Source organism: Taudactylus pleione, unplaced genomic scaffold (genome assembly GCF_031769625.1).
Source record: "Taudactylus pleione unplaced genomic scaffold, aTauple2 ptg000015l, whole genome shotgun sequence".
NCBI lineage: Eukaryota > Metazoa > Chordata > Amphibia > Anura > Myobatrachidae > Taudactylus > Taudactylus pleione.
Genome location: NW_028284417.1, coordinates 25,849,575 through 25,871,180, shown reverse-complemented (window position 1 = coordinate 25,871,180; position 21,606 = coordinate 25,849,575). Strand labels below are relative to the sequence as shown.

Here is a 21,606-nt window from a genome sequence, read left to right as displayed (position 1 = left end):
AAATGGCCCGATGACGTCACTGCTGAGTTGGTCATCTCTACAGTTCTGTCTCCACTCTGCCCTGTCCCTCCAGAATCAGCAAACATAATTGTCAGTTGAGTGAGCGCAATGGCATGGGGTGGGCAGTTGGACTATAAGAGCCATATGAAGACAGGAGAGATAGACCGTCGACAGGTGGACATTTCAGTCAGGTAAGTAACATGAGGGGGCTCTTACATGCCATATAAATTGATCAGGAGGGGCTCTGGGCTGGCATATAAGGACTCGAGGGGGAGTCGAAGAAAAAATTCCTGTCACACTTCGTTGAAAGAGTCTGATTCAGATGTGTACAGTAATGCAATCGTAAGTGCAATCCTGTACACAGCTGCTATGCAAAAATATATTAATGCATGCAGCCGCTTGGAAATGTATTGAGACGTCCACTGGAGGCTTCGCTTACAAACATGCGCAGTAGGATGAAAATTGCTCAACTGCATAAAAATTGGCATTGCGTACATGAATTGGGCCCAAAATCAATTTCCTAATATGGCACTCTGACCACTATACCATTGACCAAGCATTCGCAGAAGACTTTATGCAAAGATCTCAGAAGCGTAGCAGATGGACCCCCCCCCCAAACAATAGAGTGGGTGAAGTGAGCTCCTATAACGCAGATGGTTTAAACCCCTTGAAATGGAACCTCCCTGTCTGCCCGTTGCTTTAGATTTTGTCAGTTGTGTTTATTTCCAGCACAGAAAAAAGTGATCCGACAAATGGTAACACCCCCAGTACCTCTTTGAATCCACTTCTGAGGAACACATGGAAAGACTCAGGCCTGCATCAAGAACAGCATCACTTCATTGGTATAATCAATCAAGGCCGGCAACTCAGGGAAATGGACAAAGCTGTCTGCAGACCTTCACTGAGCTGTTACACCTATTTTCTGACTGTGCTATCCTTGAAAAAAGCAGCTCATGGTGCAGGGATGTGGTAGCTTTTTAGAGGACAATGGAAACATCCACTTTAGGTGGAGTCTCCAGTGTACCAGGTTCTTTTCAAACATGGGATAGTTGATCTGTAAAGTGCGCAAATAAAAAAGTGCCTATAAAGCTTTGCCCCAGCTGTGGTGAAAAAGAGAATGAAAGGGTTTTATGTCCACAGCTCCAGGTGGCATGCTATGCTTACATGTGCATAACCCTATTGTACACAACTTGGAATCTGCTTCTCCACAATTGCTTTTATATAGCTTTATTCGACTATTAATAATAATAAAAATAATAATAAAACACACTATGAAATTTCTTTAACACATATGAAAATAGTACATCTTAAATTGTTTGTTTAGCCCTGTAAAGTTATTTCATACAATTGGTTTAATAAACAATACATACATCATTTAATGAAGCTTCTTTAGCAGTCCCTTCCTCTGTTATAATTTCTTCATAAAGATCCAAGCAGTCTCTTGATGGACTAGATGGTTTAGTCAAATCTTCTGAAATAAAAGGACATTTTATCATCTCACTAAAATCAAAAACTATTTAATAAGTGAATATACTTTAATATGTCCTTAAATACACTTGTAAGCACAGTTTCTTAAGATGGGTACAAACCTATGCAATTATCAGGCTGATCGACCAGATAATTGCATAGGTGTGTATGCAGGCGTTTTAGCCAATACATCGGGCTGATCGACCAGTTAATTGCATAGGTGTGTATGCAGGCGTTTTAGCCAATACATCGGGCTGATCGACCAGATAATTGCATAGGTGTGTATGCAGGCGTTTTAGCCAATACATCGGGCTGATCGACCAGTTAATTGCATAGGTGTGTATGCAGGCGTTTTAGCCAATACATCGGGCTGATCGACCAGATAATTGCATAGGTGTGTATGCAGGAGTTTTAGCCAATACATCGGGCTGATCGACCAGATAATTGCATAGGTGTGTATGCAGGCGTTTTAGCCAATACATCGGGCTGATCGACCAGATAATTGCATAGGTGTGTATGCAGGAGTTTTAGCCAATACATCGGGCTGATCGACCAGATAATTGCATAGGTGTGTATGCAGGCGTTTTAGACAATACACGGCTTCAAACACTCTTGCAAAACTTGGATCAGGATTTTATGCTCAGCTTAAAAATTGTGATGCCTGACCTCCCAATCCCCTTCAAGAAAGCACACACTGGGTTAAAAAAAACTCAATGTGGACAGGGTTCATACTGTAAAAGATATATATATATATATATATATAAAATAAATAAAACAAATTGCGAACCACACCAAATCGGGCAGCTTAAGAATTCTAGTGATCTTCACTAATCACTTTGAACCGAATAAAAATGTAAAACTGTCCAAGCGCTCCAAATAACAGGATATGTAGGTTCTATATAACAGATCTCATTTCTTGTAGGTTAAATACTTCAGTATCAACAGTTCTTAATCCATACAAGTGTTGTGAATATGTCCAAGATAAATCACACTTCTGTATTTAACAAATGCTCATTCCTGAAGAAATCTGGTTACTCCAAGTTTCTTAGTGGTTATTCTTCACACTGGCCGTCCTTCTGTGCACATAGATATCTCAGCACATATATCTTTTTCTACATGAATTCAGCAGAACGGCGCCATCAATGATAAATTAGGTCTTACCCACCTGCACACCCACATTGGACACTTCGCGATAGCCGTAAAAAAGACGACGAGAGGAGTTTGCTGGTTGCTATGACACATCACAAGCTGCATGAATATGGCCCATTCTCAGTTACAGCATAGTGATCCTGCGTCTTGGAGAAACGCGCTGATAATCACTCAAAGGGTAGGAGCGTTTATTTGATCTGTAAAGTGTATACTCAGCTTAACACTATAATAGGCCTGTACTAAAAGACAGGTGAATCGACAAAGGTATTTTACAAACATAATATACTGGAAGGTAGCCTCATTGATAAGCTGTCAGTGCTTTATTTTGCATGGACAGAATATACTGAAAGGAAGCCTAATTGATATACTTCTCAGAATACTGATAGACAGAATAGAAGTAGCTCATAACTAATCTATTGGCCCATTACAGGTGCGTAAAAGTGAGGGGTTAATCTAGACAAAAAAAACCAAAAACAAACCATTGATATACCTGTCAGTGCCTTTCTTGTTTTTTTTTTGAATGGACAAACTGACGCACATCTGCATGAATTCAAAACAGTACTGCATGATCATTGTAGAGCAGGACTTACATTTCTGTAAAATTTAGGAGCCAGACCAGAGTCCATGATCAAAATGTATAACTTTGTATAGACCACCACACATTCCCCTTTTATGCTCCTCAACCTCACCACATGCAATCAGACCAACACATATGCCTCTTCGATGGTCATTAGATTCTTCCACATGACTATACCTGCCCCCAATTCAAAATATGTTACGCAGTAGTGCCACTAATTCATAATACGAGGGTGGATCAAAAAGTTAAGTAACAAGACCTCTCGTGTGTAATGTTCTCTAATTTCCCGCCAGGCCAGAGCAGGTAGACCACTTCTTCCCCTCACGGCCATTAGACTGCTCCTCATATCAGTCATACTGTCCTAACAGGAACTGTAAGATGGTGGGGCTGGTGGAAACATGGCCAAACATTGAGGTGCATAGTGTGATCACATTTCTGCATCTAAGGGGCTCATCAGCAGCTGAAATTCATCGCTAACATGTCGAGGTGTACGGTGATAATGGCATGTCAGTGAAACAGGTTTGGTGCACGGCCTTTGATAATGGCAGGACAGATGTTCTAGATGAGCAGCGATCCGGCTGGCCAAGAACGTCCACCATAGATGATAATTTGTGCCGCATTGTTATGATTTAGGAGGACAGACGCATTCAAGTAAGTGATATTGTTGATGAAATTAATAGCTCACTAAGTACTGTGCACAACATCGTTCATGAGCAACTGCGGTACAGGAAAAAAAAAAAAAAAAGTATTCACACTGGGCACCGAAGCAACTCACAGAAGTTTACAAAACCAATAGGATTGTCTCTCATGCATTTGACAGGGTACCAAGAGAAAGGAGTGCAGTTCCTGCAGCACATTGTTACAGGGGATGAATCGTGGGTGCATCATGTAACATCAGAGACGAAGCAAGCATCCATGACATGGAAACACTCATCGTCCCTAACTTAAAAGAATTTCAAAACAGCTCCATCAGCAAAGATGGTCATGGTGACCGTGTTTCGGGACCACAAGGGAGATGCTATGAATGCTGTCTGCTATTGTGACAGAGCCGGATGAGGAGGGAAATTCGTCGAAAATAACCATGGCTGCTGCAAACAGGCGTCATATTGCTGCAACATAATGCCAGGCCACACTAAGCCAACCACATGTGTGAGATGTTATGGCATTACCACTGGAAGGTACTGGACCCATCCTGCCAACAGCCCTGACCTGGCATCAAGTGATCTCCTTCTCATTGGACCATTGAAGCAGCACCCAGTGATCGCAGTCAGCTTAATTAATTGTGGGTCCCAGGGACTCCTCACTTTGACAAATTGGGGTCCTACTCCACAAATTCTGGGTCCCATCACATATTATGATTTTGAGCTCGCCATATAGCATCAAACCACCCCACACCCTACACACACTATGGGAAGTCACTCATATTACAGTACGGATAAGGCTTATAAATACATTGCCTTGATCTCACATATCCAACAGGTGCAGTGCTGGGGGCAGGCAGCAGTTGGAATATTGCTGTGGGCAGGTAGCAGTTGGGGTAGAGGGGGTTAAGTGCAAGAAGCAGTTGGGACAGTGCTGGGGGCAGGTAACACTTGGGGTAGAGGGGGGTAAGGGCAGGCAGCAGTTTGGGTAGAGCTGGGGGTTGAGGCAGGGAGCAGTTGGTGCATGTGGCAGTTGGGGTTGAAAGGGGGTTAAGTGTAGATAGCAGTTGAATCAGTACTGGGGAGCAAGGAGGGAGATAGGGGCACGCAGTGCTGGGGATAGCGTGGGGATAAGCAGTGGCGTCCCTCCCCGCACTGACACCTGGTGCGGGGAGGGCTAGAGTGCCGGAGGTGCGGACTGCCCAGTGTGCAGTGCCAGCTCCCTGACTGTGACAGGAGTCAGCACCTTGGTGTCACCCCTTGATGGGTGCACCCCCTTGTGACGCAACTGGGGATAAGTGTAGATAGCTGGGGCAGTACTAGGGGGCAAAGTGGGTTAGGGGCATGCAGCGCTGGAGACAGGGAGAGGACAAGGGTAAATAGCAGCTGGGGCAGTACTGGAGGGGCAAGGAGGGGTTTAGGGGCACGCAGTGCTGGAGGTAGGGAGGGGATAAGGGTAGATATCAGATGGGGCAAGTACTGTGGGGCAAGGAGGGAGTTAGGGACACGCAATTCTAGGGATAGGATTGGGATAATTGTAGAGAGCAACTGGGGCAGTACTGAACGGGGATAAGGGAAGATAACTTGGCAAGGAGGGGGTTAGGGGCACGCAATTCTAGGGATAGGATTGGGATAAGGGTAGAGAGCAACTGGGGCAGTACTGGGGGGCAAGGATCGTGTTAGGGACAAGCAGTGCTGGGCTTAGGACGGGGATAAGGGTAGATAGCAGCTGAACAGTACTGAGGGGCAAGAAGTGAGTTAGGTGTAAGCAGTGCTTGGCGTAGGGAGGGGATAAAGGTAGATAGCAGCTGCGGCAGTCCCGGGGGGCAAGGAGGGGTTTAGGAGCAGGCAAGTGTTGGGGGTAGTAGAGAAATAAGATGCTGATTATGAACACTAAATAACAGTCCTGTGGGACTACCCTCCGGCCCCCCTGCGCGTCTGCCACATTGATTAATTGCAGAGTGCAAGCCATTAGCCTCCGCGGCACCAGCAGCCCACATTCTGTTTGTATTCTTAGCTAAACCGCACTAAAAGACACCCCATCTGCCTTCCTTTCTGCCCGCCACCAGCTTATTAACACTTACTTCTACTCAGCTCATGTAGCTGATGTTATCAGGGGAAAGCAGCCACTTAACGACTAAATCTGTGAAATTGTCGATAACCTGAATTAACGCATGTTAATTTGTTAATTTAAAGGGCGTTACCACAGGTATCAGGAGAAAAAGGGAACCTAAATGAATATAGCCTTCCCCCCGATAATATAATGAAAGCAATTGAATCTCCCCCTAAAGGTTGTACCTTCAGTGTACTTTGTTGTAAGCCTCCAGCAGAAAGTCAAAATTTTTTACAATATGAGCTTTTATCTGTGTTGATTCACATCAAAACTACATTTTCCATACTTAGAAAACCTCAGAAGCCTATTAATTTCTTGCTTGACACAGGACCTCAATAACCTTATGTGATAATCCCTTGTTAACAGTGTCCATTCAATTTCCACGCCATTAATGAAAAACTTTCAGGATTTCGATGTAGGACCGGATCCAGATGTAAAAGATCTGTCTGAAGAGGTAGAGGCCACAGCTCTTCCTGAATCGTAAGTTTTGCTACTGCAAACCAAGGTCATCCAGGCCAGACACAGGCTTTAGACAGTGTGTATAGGCTTGGAAGCTATACCACTGAATCTGGGCACCAAATTGTTAACTTTTTTCTCTCAGCAGCCCAGGCTCCTTCTCCCCCTATACACCGCTCCCAGGCAGGCCAGTTACGTTAGCAAGCCCAAGGCAGGAGCCAGAAGAAGGAGTAGACCGACACACGTACAGGTCCAAACACCCAGAAATGCTAAGAGGTGAACCTGAAGCAGAGTAAAAACCCTGCAAGCCAAGTACCTCAGGGTGGACGTCCTGTGTCCCCTATGAATTTAGAAGAAAAGGATTTAACCAGGTTAAAATCTCCTTTTCTTCTACATACCATAGGGGACGCAGACTTTAGAAAAGTGGGACATCCCAAAGCTATCCCCCCAAAAGGAAGAGGGATGCTCCTGAGCTGTACTGAGAACCTTTCACTCAAAAGCAGTGCCTGAAAAAGCGAAGGAATAGAATTTGAGAAACGTATGTGCAGAGGAACATGTTGCCGCCCTACACAGGTGCACAGCAGAGACGCCACGTAGCACTGCCCATGAAGTTCCCACCAACCTGGTGGAATAAGCCATCACCACACACGGGGCAGGAATGTCCGCCTCAGCGTAAGAGTGATGGATAGTCAAACTGAGCCATCTGGCCAAAGTCTGTTTTGTAGCCGGCCAGCCCCTTTTGTGGAGGTCGTAGAGAACAAAAAAGGGTCTTCATCCTACGGAGATCCCAGGTCCTATCCACATAGATCCGGAGGGCCCTCATGACGTCCAAAGAGGCCTCTACTGGCAAATAATAGAAATTTGCTCCCAAACACTGGAAAACATACCAGATTTTCCTTACCATCAGACAGACATATCTATAGGTGAGTACGCAGCCTTAGGGAGGTAGCCTAATCATATCCGAAGAACGGCATGGTCCAAGTGAAAGACCAGAAATGGGAACCGACAATACAACATGTCCAATTCTGATACTCGCCAGGCCGACGCTATGGCTAGTGAGAGTCTTCCACGTAAGCCACACAAATATCCAAAGGCTCAAAGGGTGATGGCTGAAGAGCCCGAAGTACCAAAGACAAGTTCCAAGGAGCCACCTTAGGAACTAACAAGGGCTGTACATGGAGTACACTTTGAAGGAAAGTTCGTACGGCAGGCATCAGAGTAATCTGTCTCTGGAAGAGGACAGAAAGTGCGGAAACCTGCACTTTCAAAGAAGAGAGGCGGAGGCCCAAATCCAGACCCTCCTGTAGAAAGGAGAGGACCCATGAGAGACAAAACAATCAGGGGAAAAACTCCTGTCAGAACACCAGTCGAAATAAGTCCTCCAATCGAAGCGATAAATTCTCGCAGAGGAAAGTTTACAGCTATTCACCATAGTACGGATGACTGATCTGGAGAACCCCTTAGCCCTCAGGACGTATTTCTTAAGAGTAAATCTGGAGCTACCAGGATTACCGTGCCGTCTTCCAATTTCAACCTACAGAGGACCCGTAGAATCAGCGAGATGGGGAGTGGAGGGAAGATGTATATGAGACAAAGTCCACTGGACCGCCAAGGTGTCTGCCAGAAAAGGCTCCCGGATCCCTGGTGAGAGCAGAAACTCAGCAGCTTGTGGTTGTGCCTAAACGCCATCAAGTTGATTTCCGGCAAGTCAAGGCGTCTGGGTGAAGCGCCCACTCGCCTGTGGGAACATCCTGTCGGCTGAGGAAGGTGTCTCAACTGCGAGTGCTGCCCTGATTATTTATGTAGGGGACGGCTGTCGTGTTGTCAAACTCTACCTGGACTAGATGATGCTGGAGGAGCAGCAGAGTTAGCAAAAAGAGCTCTGAAGACCACAAAGAGTTCTAGAATGTTGATCGGTAACCTGCTCTCTTGGGCCTGAAAAGTCTGACAGGCAACTGCTCCACACACGTGCAGACTTGCGCCGGTAGTGAGGAAGCCCACTTCCTGAATCCAAAAGGGGCAACCCTTGTAAAAGTAGGAACCCTGGAGCCACCACAAGAGGGAGAGCCAAAAATCCAGAGAGAATTATTGTTTGCGTCCTGAGCTGCTGAATTAACTTGTTTCATCGGGACAGAACTTGAAGAGGCCGGGAGTGAAATGGAGCATACTCCACCATGTCGATGGTGGAGACATGAGAGCCCAGGATCTGAATGTACTGACATTCGGCAATAATGCAAGAACTTTTGGAAGCAGGGAGCCGCTCTTATCTGCTCCCCTTGGCGTCCGGCAGTGGCGTACATCAACCGTCAAGGAGGGACTCTCAGTCGAGCAGCAATGTTGGAGATGTCACACATCCTGTCTTGGGCGGAGTACCACCTTCCGGCCATCTCGGCAGTCTTCATTCCAGGAGTTCTCAACTGGGAAGTGGACTTCCTCAGCCATCACGACGTGCATCCCGGGGAATGGTCCCTTCATATAGATGTATTTCAACTGCTCGTGGACAAGTGGGGACTGCCGGAGGTGGACCTCATGGCCTCCCGTCACAATCGCAAATTGCCTGTGTACGGGTCCAGGACAAGAGACGCCGGCGCAAGCCTAGCGGACGCGCTGTCAGTGAAATGGACGTTTCAACTGGTGTATCTCTTCCCTCCGATAGCCTTGCTGCCTCGGGTCCTTTGGAAATTCAAACAGGATGACGGCACGCTTCTGCTAGTGGCACCGGCTTGGCCCAGACGTCCCTGGTACTCCGAACTTCGGGGACTATCCATAGACGTTCCGTTTCTTCTGCCTCAATGTCGGGACCTGTTGTCTCAGGGGCCCTGCCTTCACCCAGACCTGGGTCGTCTGTCTTTGACGGCGTGGCTCTTGAGACATCCGTCTTGAGGGCCCCAGGGTTTTTCCAGCTCAGTCATCAGTACAATGCTACAGGCACGGAAGCCGGCTTCCGCCAGGATATACCACAGGGTGTGGCACACTCATCTTCAATGGTGAGTCCGGAAACTATGATCCTCAAGTGTTTCGTGTTTCTAGGGTTTTAGCATTCCTTCAGTCTGTATTGAACTTAGGTTTACGCCTCGCTTCATTGAAAGTTCATGTGTCTACACTTTGTGTGGTTCCAGCGTAGAATCACTACTCTGCCTGATGTCCGTACCTTTTTCCAGGGTGTACTCAGGATTCAGCCTCCCTTTGTTCCACCAGTGGCTCCTTGGGATTTGGCAGTGGTGCTTCGGGCCTTGCAGGATCCTCCATTTGAACCTCTGGAGTCGGTGGAACCCAAGTGGAGGACACTTAAGCAGCTCAGCGTTGCCAGAACACAGGAGAAAGGCGCGGTGAGCTGAGAGGAGGAGACACTAAACAGGAAAGGCTCTCTCCCCTGGCTAGCTTTTAACCCCCGGGACGCCGGTTCCCAGAGCCGGCACATGTTCCCTGGTGGTCCAGTGGTCTTGCGGGGTATGCCTGCTGGAAGGGGGAGCCCGCCGCCACTTGCTAGCGCCTCCGATTTATGAGGTAAAGGACTGCATTTAGAAGGTAGCATACACGCGGGTCAATGCAAGCAGTGACCCGCGGCTTATCTTATCCGAAGTGCTGCAGCAGCAGTCCAGGGAGAGCCCAGAGCCGATGCAGACTCTGGGGTCCCGCCGCGATCCCCAGATCTGTACTGGTGTCGCCGCGCCAGCGGGGTTGGAGTAGCGGCAGCTTAGACGTCCAATAGACAGTCTGAAGCTGCCACTCTGAAAAGTGCCAAAAATAAAAGTTATTTACAATAAATGTAAGCTTAGGGTGCTGCCCAGCAACCCCCCTGCGCTAGGGTGACCCGAATCCGGCCAGGCACCAACTAAAACTGAGGTGCCTGTGGCTGGGTATAGAGGAGGATGGACCCAGTGTATCCTGGGAGCAGCAAAGCTTTAACTGCGTGGTGCCCATGTATCCAGATCCAGCTATACGCCAATGTCAACCCTGTGGACCCCCTATGGAACCTGAAGTAGAAATATAGAAATAAAAAGTAAGGAGAAGTCCTCAGATAAACCTGCACCTATCTCAGTAGAACGAGGTAACTCATTAGTCAGAGCTGCCATGGAGAAAGATATTTAAATTACAACTAGTGCTGTAATTTTTGTTGTTTTGTGTATTTTTGGAAAAGCTACAATCATTGACTACTAACAGTGATTGCAAAATACACGCTATATCGCGTTTTTACGTGGTACAGAGTGAGGGACTCAGTTTTCAAATATGGCCGAGTCCTGCAGGATGCGCTGGCCTGTGGCAATCCTCAGATTCTCCCCAGCCGCCCAATCCCCGCCGGCAGCATCTCTCCAGCCAATCATCTCCACCTGAGCTAGTGACCGGATCTTTCAACTTAAGGCGGAGACTCTCCACCGGAGAACGCTCGGTGAGGGTAGACCCATTCTCAACTCGTGAAAATGATATGTAGCAGGGGCGCCCTCATCTCGGCTGCAGGCCCGCCGCCACGGTGCCGCTGCACCAGGGCAGCCAAGACCCTCACCGCCCCACCGTGGTGACCGATCCGGAGGAGCTGTGGAAAGACCCTGGCCACGGCTGTATCCCGCCCTCGCATCAGGTGGCCATATGTACGGCAAGGTCAAGATAAAGGGTGTGTATTGCTGGGCTCAGCTCCCTCACCTGCTGTCGTTTCATTCACTAGTATTGCGACTATGGCAGCGGCTCCAGACTCTTATCACATTGCTCACTTTCTGCTCAATGACTGGAGATGTCTGCAATTTATACCATCCTGCTCAGTATCCCACATTACAGCTCTAGACAGTCAGGAATGTATATATCTATAATGGGAACCTTGGTAGATGCACAACATGAGACTGAACCTATTAGCATGTTTGCATTAACACAGGCTGCATAACATTTTTTGTTCTGCTTTAATTGCGGCCTGAGGCCCACTCCCTAACCAGCACTGCCATCCCCCCCACCCCCACCTCAACCCCAACTGTTACCTGTCTCCAGCACTGCCAAAGCTGTCACCTGCCCCCACCCCAGCACTGTCCCAACTGTTCCCTGCCCAAAGCCCCCTCTCTGGGGCTGATTCAGATGGTGAATATACATCTCTCATTGTTAGGGGTCTACGCATGTGCAGAGTGGGTCCTGTGATCTCGCTCGCAGACCCCCCCCCCCAAGCCGCAACATGATTGACATGCTGCAGCAATTGCGGGGGTGCATGGTCACTGTTCCCAGAAACGGGGGTGTGAAGACCCAGTTTTCTTGGAGGGACTAGGCCAGGTTCTGCGCCGACGGAAGCAGATTCCTGGCCTCTTACGTGGCCAGTACCAGGTCAGTCTGCGGGACGCTTAAGCTCCTGCAGCCTGACCAAAGAAGCAACCATCGCCACAATCCGTCGTGATGGTTGTCCCAGCCTGTGACACCAGTCGCAGTGCTGAGATCGCAAATGCAGCAAGGAGTTGTCTGACACCTCCTTCTGTATTTGCATCAGAGATGGACGGATCTGCACAGCCGCTTGTGTGCGTCTCTGCAAATCCGTCCATCTTTGTATCCGCCCTCTGCTCCCAGCACTGCACCTGTTGGCTATGTGAGATCAAAGCAAAGCATTATCTATCTATACTGAAAATATTACATGAATGTGCCTTTCCATAGTTTATACTATGTGTAGTGCATGTGGGGGTTGTCTGATAGCATATGCGGAGTTTAAAAGCATAATTTGTGACGGACCCAGAAACGGTGGAGTAGGACCCCAATTTTTGAAAGTGAGGGGTCCAAGGGACCCACATTTCTTTTTTCACTCAGCGCGATCACTGTACTAAGGAACTGTTTACTCCACGCTTAAGGTTATTTTTCTTGTTTACTTTCTCGTGATAACCATACTTCTTTGGCTTAGAAAGCACAGCCAAAATTACAGTTTGCCTGTTCCTGGTTATGGTGGCAAAAGCATATGCCAATAAGAAACCCTGTCTATGGATAAAGATATTAACTCTCATTGGATAAAAGCATATACCCTCATTTGGAAGTGCCCATCAAAAGTAAAATAAGTAACTTCTATATATATAATAGGAATTCTTAACTGTAACATGGCATTAGGATTAATTTTCACTTTTAAAAATACCTTTATGCGATAAAGTAGTAACACAAAAAAACATACATAGAAAAATATTAAAATGATCCAAAACTTGTAAAAGTTAGGTAAGAAGGTGAATAAGAGACAAAAAACACATCACAGATATTGTAAAATGTTTTTAAACTCTTAAATCCACTAATGAAATTAGGTAATATGCTCATCTCATCTGTTACAGAAACACCTTGCATGGATAATGATATACCACTGGTTAATTTTATCTCCCACACAATTGTATAATTACCTGTTAAAGTATCCGTGTCCAAATCATCATATATATCAACTGAACTGGCGTCACTTCTAGCAGGGGAAGCTGTAATGAAAAGATACTTTCTTAAATGGGAAAGAATGAAAGAGCCTGAACAGTATTATACATTGTGCGTCTTTAAAAAGTAGTGTGCCTCATGAACCAGTAATGAGACAATAATTCTGAAGATGCTATATAAACTTCAGAGTTTAAACATCTGTCAAAAAAGGCAACATTTTCTAAGAACTTCCCATGACTATTTACTGCTGGGAAAAAACTCCAGTTTAAAAAGAAAGTTTGCTGGTCATTGGGCTTTGCTTTAAACACTTACCATAAAGATCTTCAAAATGCATCATGTTGTGGTCTTCAGAGTCCTTGCTTTATTAACATCTTAAGGGTTTATATATTTACCTGCAGTAAGAAGCAGCTACATTAATAACTAAAATACTGATTTTATTTTGATGATCTGATATGCTTATTTAACAGCTGTACAGCTTCATGGATCTATTGTAGACAGCACCCAGAGTTGTCATTACTGTAAGTCTTGTACAGTGGTGTATGGTTAGCACAGCACTGGAGGTCATGTGTTAAGCCGCGTATCCACATAGCGATTTAAACAAGCAATTGCACGATAACGACATCGTTATCATGCAATCGCTTGCAAATCGCACATGTATCGGGCAGATTTTGAAAGGATACGACCAGCGATGCGCGCGCTGGTCGTTTCTGACATTTATCATCGCCCGTACATGCTGGTCAACCTGATTATCTCGTCAGGTTCAGCATGTACGGTGATGATGGATGTGCCTAAACTGAACGAGAGAACGTTCAGTGTAGACACATCAAAGACATGGAAACAACAGCACGATTACAATGTCATAATCATGCTGCCGTGTCCATGTCTTTTAGTGGATACGCACCTTTAGATTCCCGACCAAAGTGTTAAGTTATGTGTTTGAAGACTTAGCTACCAGATTTAAAGCCACCATATTTTTTTAAAGGCACCTATATTGTTATAATGCATTACTACTTATAAAACTCACCTTACTAATATCATCCAAGTAAATGCTTATATATAGAGATAAGCACAGGTAGAGAACACAAGACTGAAAATGTACTCCATGGTTAAAAATACAGTGTGCATCCCTGAGAGTGCTGCACAATATTGAGGGCCTCCTAGTGACTGCCATTCTGATACTCCCCCATATAATACTTCTTTATTATATATTCTTCCCTTGTAATGCTCCCATATTAGTAATATACATTCATATCATGAGCCCCCCTTCAGCAGTGATTCTCTCCCATGTCATGCACGCACTGTAGTAATGCACCCGCATACCATGTCCAGGCTCCCAGCCATGGCAGCAGGACCGCCGCTATGTTGGTACCTCTGCAGCTGCTGCTGACACCAGGGGCACATCCGCCAGAGCAGAGGAGTTTCCTGCAGAGAGCGCGGGAAGTCTGATCTCGTTGTTACTCTCGCGAGATGAGCCCTGCTGCCGCCGGGCCAAGAATAAAACTACTTTTAATTTATTTAATGTAACATATAGTACAATGCAGTAACACCGCACAGATCACATGCAGGGAGCGGCGGCAGCTGTACTGACACAGTGACCACGTATAGTAACAGCGCCCTGTACACAGAGAGGCAGTCTGTGTGCTGTATTGGCCGCCCCGAGCCGTCCGCTCCTCTCTGCCGTGTGTTCACCCGCTGCAGCTGATCCGGGCCACACACAGCTCCGGGGCAGCCTCTGACAGGCAGGCAGCTGGGAGTCGCGCCGCTGATGACGCTATCGGTGCTCCCGGAAGTGCTCCGTTCGCCGCCGCTGCTGGTGTAGTCCCCACGTGTGGAGGAGCATTATTAGTACTGCTGCTCGGCCTACTGGCGGCGGCCTGGTCCGGACATGGAGCACCTGCAGCTCAGTCTTTCGGAACTGGACGTGATCGCTCAGAGGAGCGGCGGGGAGATCAGGCAGTACCTCGCCAAGCAGGTAGGGGAGACACAGGCGGCACTCACATACTCTCGGGGCCGGCACCCGGTGATATCCCCGCAGCATTACTGACTGTCTGCACAGATAGAGGAGACCGCAGCCGCCGAGCTAATAGCCCGGGGATACACATTTTTCTTTCCCCTATTAATAAGCGTGTGCTGCGGCTCTGTCCCGCTCTCCGCACACTTACCCGCACAGAGATCCCCATACTGTGACCCGCACAGTAAGTAAGCCCATGTAGTAACACAGGCAGAGATATCCCCTTGCATATAAATGTTGTCATTGCAGTCTAGAGAGGTGTGCCTGACCATGTACTGTCATTCCATTGTGTGTACACACTGCCCTCACCATACGTGTATTCTCTTTCACGGGAGATGTACTGGGCTCTGGAAAGTGATAAATTAGAGAGATCATTTGCCAACCAATCAGCTCCTGTCATTTTTCAAACATAGCCTGTAGTATGACAGGGGCTGAGTGGCTGGTAATTTATCACTCTAATGTTTAAATTTTTCAGAGCTTATTACATCTCCCCCCAAAGAGAATTGCTTGCTGTGTATTACCCACATGTGAAACTACATACTTCAGGTGCGATATACCTGTGTCCAATATGCAAGTAGCACAGCACTTTCTCCATTGAAATTAATGGGACTGCAAAAAATTGGGCAGTGAAATAAAAATGTCCATAAAGGAAGATATGGACTAACAATTTCAGTCTCCAGATGACTAATCAGGGCTAATCAGCCAATCACATGGTTTGCCATGCTAGTGACTGTGGTTGGCAGTGATGGGAGTCTTGGGGCTTTCCTATTTGGCTCACTTAAATAAGTTTGAGTATCTGTAAAATTGGGGGAAACAGTCGTGTAGCTCTATCATTTTCTTATTCATTTTATTGGGGGTTCTACAGCTAGTGCACAGCTCAATAAAATGAATGGGCCTTTTACATAGAAAAAATGCAGAACAATGCTGGTGAAACCACTCCTGTTAACCCTTGGGGCATGATTCTATTCAATGCGAATACCCCCCAGAGCTATTCAAATCTTTTGTGCTGTTAAGCCCGACTAAGTATTTCTTCTCGCATCCCTCCGGGGATTCGAGCAGAAATCCGACAAAAGTCCAGGTGCGATGCTGTTTTCTGCCCTTAGCGCTGGGGAAAATAGCATCGCGCCAGGTAGTTTAGTCGGAGAATGCACATTCTCGCGCCTAAACACCCTGTTTAAGGCGTGAGAATGAGCCTTTCCCGACCTAACTTCGCACTGCATTGAATAGCTCCGGGAGCTCATTCCCGGCGCTATTCACTTTGCGTTTAATTGAATCGTGCCCATGGTGTGTAAGTGCACTCCCATAGAGATGAATGGACCTTTTCAATCACAGTGACATGCTTTGGACGCACTTTAATGGAACAGTCAATATACAAGGGAAAAAATGGAACAATACAAATGGATGGGGACATTATTTTTATGTTCTACTTTGCACTTATGTTAACAATGCAAGTCAGACACATATTTAATACCAGCGGGTAGTAGTTTTTACTTCAGTCATACAAATCTCTGGAGCAGTTTCTGTAAACTACACTTCCATCCATCAATCTGCATACCTGGACATGTTACCCATTGTGTCACAGTTGTTTGCATATCTATTATGTGTTAATATTTGTTTTTTCAATTTCATAGATGTCACTATGATATTCTCCTTATTGCTGCAACATGTACTCCCACTTTAACTTTTTTCTTTTGTATTTTGTCACTACATGTTACATGCCTGCTACTTACAAGGACAGAATGAGAAACCCATTGCATTATTTATGCAGTGGTTCTAGTTCACGATACATTTTTTCCTGGTTTGTCTTATCACCATTATTGCTTATGTAGAATGAACAATGCATTGTATAGAGGAACTTTCAATAATCTCTCCTAGTACTCTTAACTTTCCCATTATATGTCATCAGTTTCAGGTATTGCCTATTCTGCCAAGTATGGTCCTATGTAATGCGCCTTAAATGGCTCCTTAACCTGTATCTTACGTGTGTAGGATGAATAATGCTGTTTGCTATCTGCATCGGAATGCTATATCATGCAATGGATCGCTTAGTGTATACCCAGCTTAATTCTTTGTAACCGATGACCCAAAATGGTTCCCACACCCTTCGTATTACCGCCAAGGTCTCTGTAATTATTGCAAAGCTAAACCCCTTCTCGTTTCTGTACTGTTTTTGAAAATGTACACCTCTGTATCATGTGCGTACTACCTGTTAAGCGCCTTGAGTCCTATTGGAGAAAGAGCACCATATAAGTAAAATTATTATTACTACATCATGTTAAACATTATGCAAATAACATGAAACTCTATTATAATATCAAAATGAACACACAAATCCACTAAACAGCAATCATAATTCTATATATGACACCTTTTTCCTAGTAAGACTCAAACAATTTACATATTTACAGAGGGTGAGTCATATTGGACATGCTAGGTTGCTATTCTAAAGGTGCCCACACACATACAGACTTTTCATCCAATTTAGCCGATTTCGACGAATCGTGATGACAGATTATGTAAAAAATGGCCAATTCGTGAGTTTCTACTCTTGATGCCGATGTGCGTCCCCGCTCGTCGTACCTCGCATCTTCAAATCTGCCGTGATGTAGAGCAGATTAGCCAATCTGGGATACAATGCACTGGCTGCACGATAGATCTTAAGTCAGATTGGACATTTTTAACTCCAAATCGTGACCACGACTGCCTGGGGAGAGTTCAGGGAAAATCGTGTACATTAACTGATTGGGAGCAAGTCGGCATGTGTGTGGGCACCTTAAGTATCATTAACATCAGTCTCTGTCCCATTGGAGCTTACTGTCTATATTCCCTAACACACCCAGAAGACCATTTACCTACCTGTATGAGTTTGAAGTGTGGGAGGAAACTGGAGCACACAATTTTAACCCACGCAGACACTGGGAGAACATACAAACTCCACAAATACAGGTCCGCAGTCAGGAATTTAGCCCTAGTGGTAACTCCTTTGCTGTCACGCTTCACATATATTGAATTTCCCACCCCCCTGCTATAAAGGATAACTGTAGGAATAAAACATTTTACAGTTCTAAAAAATAATCTGGATTTACATTGGTCCAAACACAGTATATTTTTAATTTAGGGTGAATTAGCCAGTGAATGAACAGTCTCGGGTTTGATACAGTAATTTCAGTGCATACAAATTTGGATTCAATCTATTGACAGCTTTATTGATGTCAATCATATTATTTATTTACACTACTGGGTTTGTTTGTTTATTTGCTAGTATTTTGCATTCATTCACTGGTAATTTCTACACCTCCCCTGTTTTTTGGTTGTAAAATGAACTATTCCTTCAATCTTTAAACCAAAAATGTATTTTAAAAGTATACATGGTAATAATGATGGCACAACTATTTTGAGAAATGTATCTTCTGGAATCTGTATGTAATGCCGGCAGTCTGGATGCCTCTTGTCAAATTACAGACAGCGGCATCCCTATGGTTGGTATCCCGACAGTATACTTACCCTCCCTTTTTGTCGCCTAACGCTCCCCACCCGCACCTTAACCCTAACCCTCCCTGTTAGCCTAAACCTAACCCTCCCCCCTTCGTGCCTAAACCTAACCTTCCCCCCCCAAAAAAAACATGCTGTCCGCTGGTCAGATAACTACATCCCTATCTTCTACCTACACCAATTCCCTTAACTGTTCAATCCCTGGACGCTTCACCCTATACATTTATCTCTTCATAAATCTTACTGAACACAATATTTATTTCTTTGAGAATCTTTCGTTCATAACTTGTATTAAATAATATGCTTCTCAGTTTATATTATAGCTACTTGAATAAATAGTGTAGTGTACGCTGCCAGTTTATTAGTAACTTTTTCAAATTGAATTGCTCTACATGTTTCTGTTTCATTACAAATATTCTGGTTATTTATATTACTGTTAAACTGTCCTCATGAAGGCATATTTTTAGATATTGTGTGCGCTTTTAAGATTCAAAGACTTTTGTCATAGAGGAAATTTCCAGAAAAGAGTTTATTCTATTAGAAATTCACAATAGTAAAGGTGGGTACACACTAAACTAGACAATGTGAAAGCGATGCGATGTTGTGAATGATTTCCCTTGATCTGTCCCTGACACTCCAGGACACGATATGGAGCAAAAACAGAAAATGTAACATATGATCTATTGTGCACGATCTAACTATTTGCAATCGTGCGCGATATATGGTCTGTGACACAGACGCATGCATTTATCAGTGAGATCCGTGCAAGCATCTGTGTAGAACCCCCCCCCCACTCCCCAAACTCTCTCCTGCTCCTAAAACACAACCAGCCCTGGGCTTTTGTTTCCCAGTACGGTTTGTGAAAATACAGGGGACAAAAGACGTAGGTATCCCCTTTATTTCCTTATAACCAGGACCGGCTCAGCTGAGCTCGGTGCTGGCTGTGCTAAATACAGGGGACCCCTATGTGTTTTGTCCCATGTATTTTGACAGCCTGAAAAGCCTGGGGCTGGTTGTGCTTTTGGAGGGACATGTTTTTTTTTAGTTTTCACTTTTTATAAAAAAAAATTTACACAGATGCATGTACGGATCTCGCTGATCTGTGCATGCATCTGTGACAAGTGATGACGTCGGCATCGAATGCGCCTCGGAACGATATATCCTTCAGGCATATGCCGAGGATCATGTATGAGATTGGCAGATCTTGCCGACTGTAGGTAAGATCTGAAGATACAACTGATGACCTGCGCGTACATGCATTGTTATTGTCGGTGGACACTTGCACGATTTGTTGTTTCGATGCATCGAAATCTGGCAAATCATGCAAAATATCATCTAGGCCCACCTGTGGCTCTCCAGCTGTTGTGAAACTACAAGTCCCATCATTCCCTGCTACTGTTTTAGTATTTCCTAACAGCAAAACTGTGGCAAGGCATGTTGGGACATGTAGTTTCTCAACAACTGGAGAGCCACAGGTTGGCCTGGCCTGGTCTAGTGTGTACGCACCTTAACAGAAACATGTTTAACCAACATCCTTTTTATGAATTTGAGTACATAGAAGTGCAATTGATGTAGTTTAATATACATATAAGCTACGGGGGAATTCAATTAGCTGCTGTATTTTACTGTAGGCTAAATGGAGCAGCAGGGCTTTTCAGTAGGAGCCAAAGGCAGGCTGCAGTTAACGAGGATTTTTTTTTAAGCAGAGTTCGAAAGGAAATCCATTCAGGCCCCCCAAAAATACCTGTTAAATAGCTTGTTTGTGGGAGCTGCAAAAGTGTTAACCCATAGGTCCGGGAACCTATCCCGGATTCTATGGGTTAATGCACGTTTAAACTGCAATTTACCTGGCGAAAAAAGGGTCTGATTGAATTGCCCCGAGCGTTAAAGGACGAGGCTACCACCCTTTTTCACCTGCGGTAAATTACTGCTGCTAATTGAAATGCCCCCTTAAGGCACATACACACTTAACGATATCCCTCATGGAGCGAATCGTTAAGTGTTTGCCGCGCTCAATGTGGTTAACTACATTAAGCCTTTACACTGAACGATATCGTTTAGTGACATCACCGGCAGCATCCCTGAACATGCACAACCTGATGATATTGTCAGATTGGCCTGCATGTTCAGGCGATGAAAGAGATCGTTAATGATCTGCGGGAGCGCGCGTAGTTAACGATATTGGAGCGTACACACGGTCAGATTTGTCAGACTTGTCAGATTTGTCAGATGAACGATTGAACGATTAAACGATCTGAACGATTTGAACGATTTTACCAAAGTTTTGAACGATTTGAACGATTGAACGATTTTTGACTGCATTAAAATGAATGGAATCGTCCAAGTCTGACTGCAAACACATCAGATATCAGAAATCGTTATCTGACCATCGGGAACGCGCATCGTTGATCGTCCATCGTTCAGGCATGTCAGATATGAACGATTTTCCTTCAGATATGAACGACTGAACGATTTTTAAATCGTTATCGTTCATATCTGAAGGAAAAATCTGACCGTGTGTATGCACCATATCTTGCATACACACTGGATGATATTGTGAATGATTTAATGGTATCGTTATCGTTCACAATATCGGCCACTGTGTACGCGGCTTTAGTGTACCATACAAACATGGTCAGAAATAAGGAGGGAAAAGAGACGGACGGTGGAAGGGCAGTTAAACAACAACCACAGAGGCATACTCTGGCTGATCCCAATAGCACATGTTTTACACAATGGGCTGCTTTTATATTCACACTTTTAATAACTTGAGGTTGATCAAATAATGACAGCTGTGGCGGTTTTTTTTTTTTTCCCCTTCTAAAATGTGTTATCTCAGGGCTGTACAAATACCTGGACTCAGGTAAACACATTACTGCTACCACTTAACACTTAGGAGCTATATTAAAGGTTCAAGATCAGTTTTTGATTATATGTGGGATAACTAGTGTCTAAGTCCTGGAGACCATGCGCCATGTGACACATTACAAATTAATCCCCCACCTGTGATATGGAACCTGTCTCACTGCTTCCGCTACATGTCAGGGAGACTCACAGCCTTTTACATTTACCTGAGGTCTCTGCTGAATTTGTATTGTGCCAGAAGCATGTTCTGATTATAAAGCAACTGTAGTGCAAGCATCAAAAAGCAGGAAAAGCACCATTTTAACAGTATTCCGAAGTAGACAAAAAAGACACGCAATAGAAGCTTTACCTCACACTTGATCTATTTTCTTTTTCTGCTAATCTTTGCAATGTGACTTCAATTACGTATAAAGGGTGTCAGAAAGTAGAAAGTGTCAGTCTTCAGCACGTTACACGGAATATATATGTTACA

The 21,606-nt window shown here is 45.1% G+C and overlaps 2 protein-coding genes across 7 annotated transcripts in view; one reads left to right on the top strand and one right to left on the bottom strand.

The window, feature by feature from the left end:
• Window positions 1–14,979, bottom strand: part of CASP8AP2 (caspase 8 associated protein 2) — a 46,900-nt gene extending 31,921 nt beyond the window's left edge. For 2 of the 6 annotated variants that reach the window (XM_088472027.1, XM_088472032.1), the window contains exons 1-4: window positions 14,087–14,402; window positions 13,079–13,158; window positions 12,745–12,813; window positions 1,371–1,471 (exon numbers count right to left, since the gene is read on the bottom strand). In XM_088472027.1, the coding sequence (XP_088328153.1) occupies window positions 1,371–1,471; window positions 12,745–12,813; window positions 13,079–13,103 (195 nt within the window). In that variant the 5' untranslated portion in view covers window positions 13,104–13,158; window positions 14,087–14,402. Of the gene's footprint in view, window positions 1–1,370; window positions 1,472–12,744; window positions 12,814–13,078; window positions 13,159–14,086; window positions 14,403–14,928 lie in introns of those variants that run through there. The other 4 variants (XM_088472030.1, XM_088472031.1, XM_088472028.1 and 1 more) reach the window with 4 other exon arrangements.
• The window catches only part of MDN1 (midasin AAA ATPase 1), a 389,265-nt gene continuing 381,920 nt past the window's right edge, over window positions 14,262–21,606 (top strand). The window contains exon 1 of the mRNA XM_088472042.1: window positions 14,262–14,738. Coding sequence (XP_088328168.1) covers window positions 14,652–14,738 — 87 coding nt within the window. The 5' untranslated portion in view covers window positions 14,262–14,651. The remainder of the gene's footprint in view (window positions 14,739–21,606) is intronic.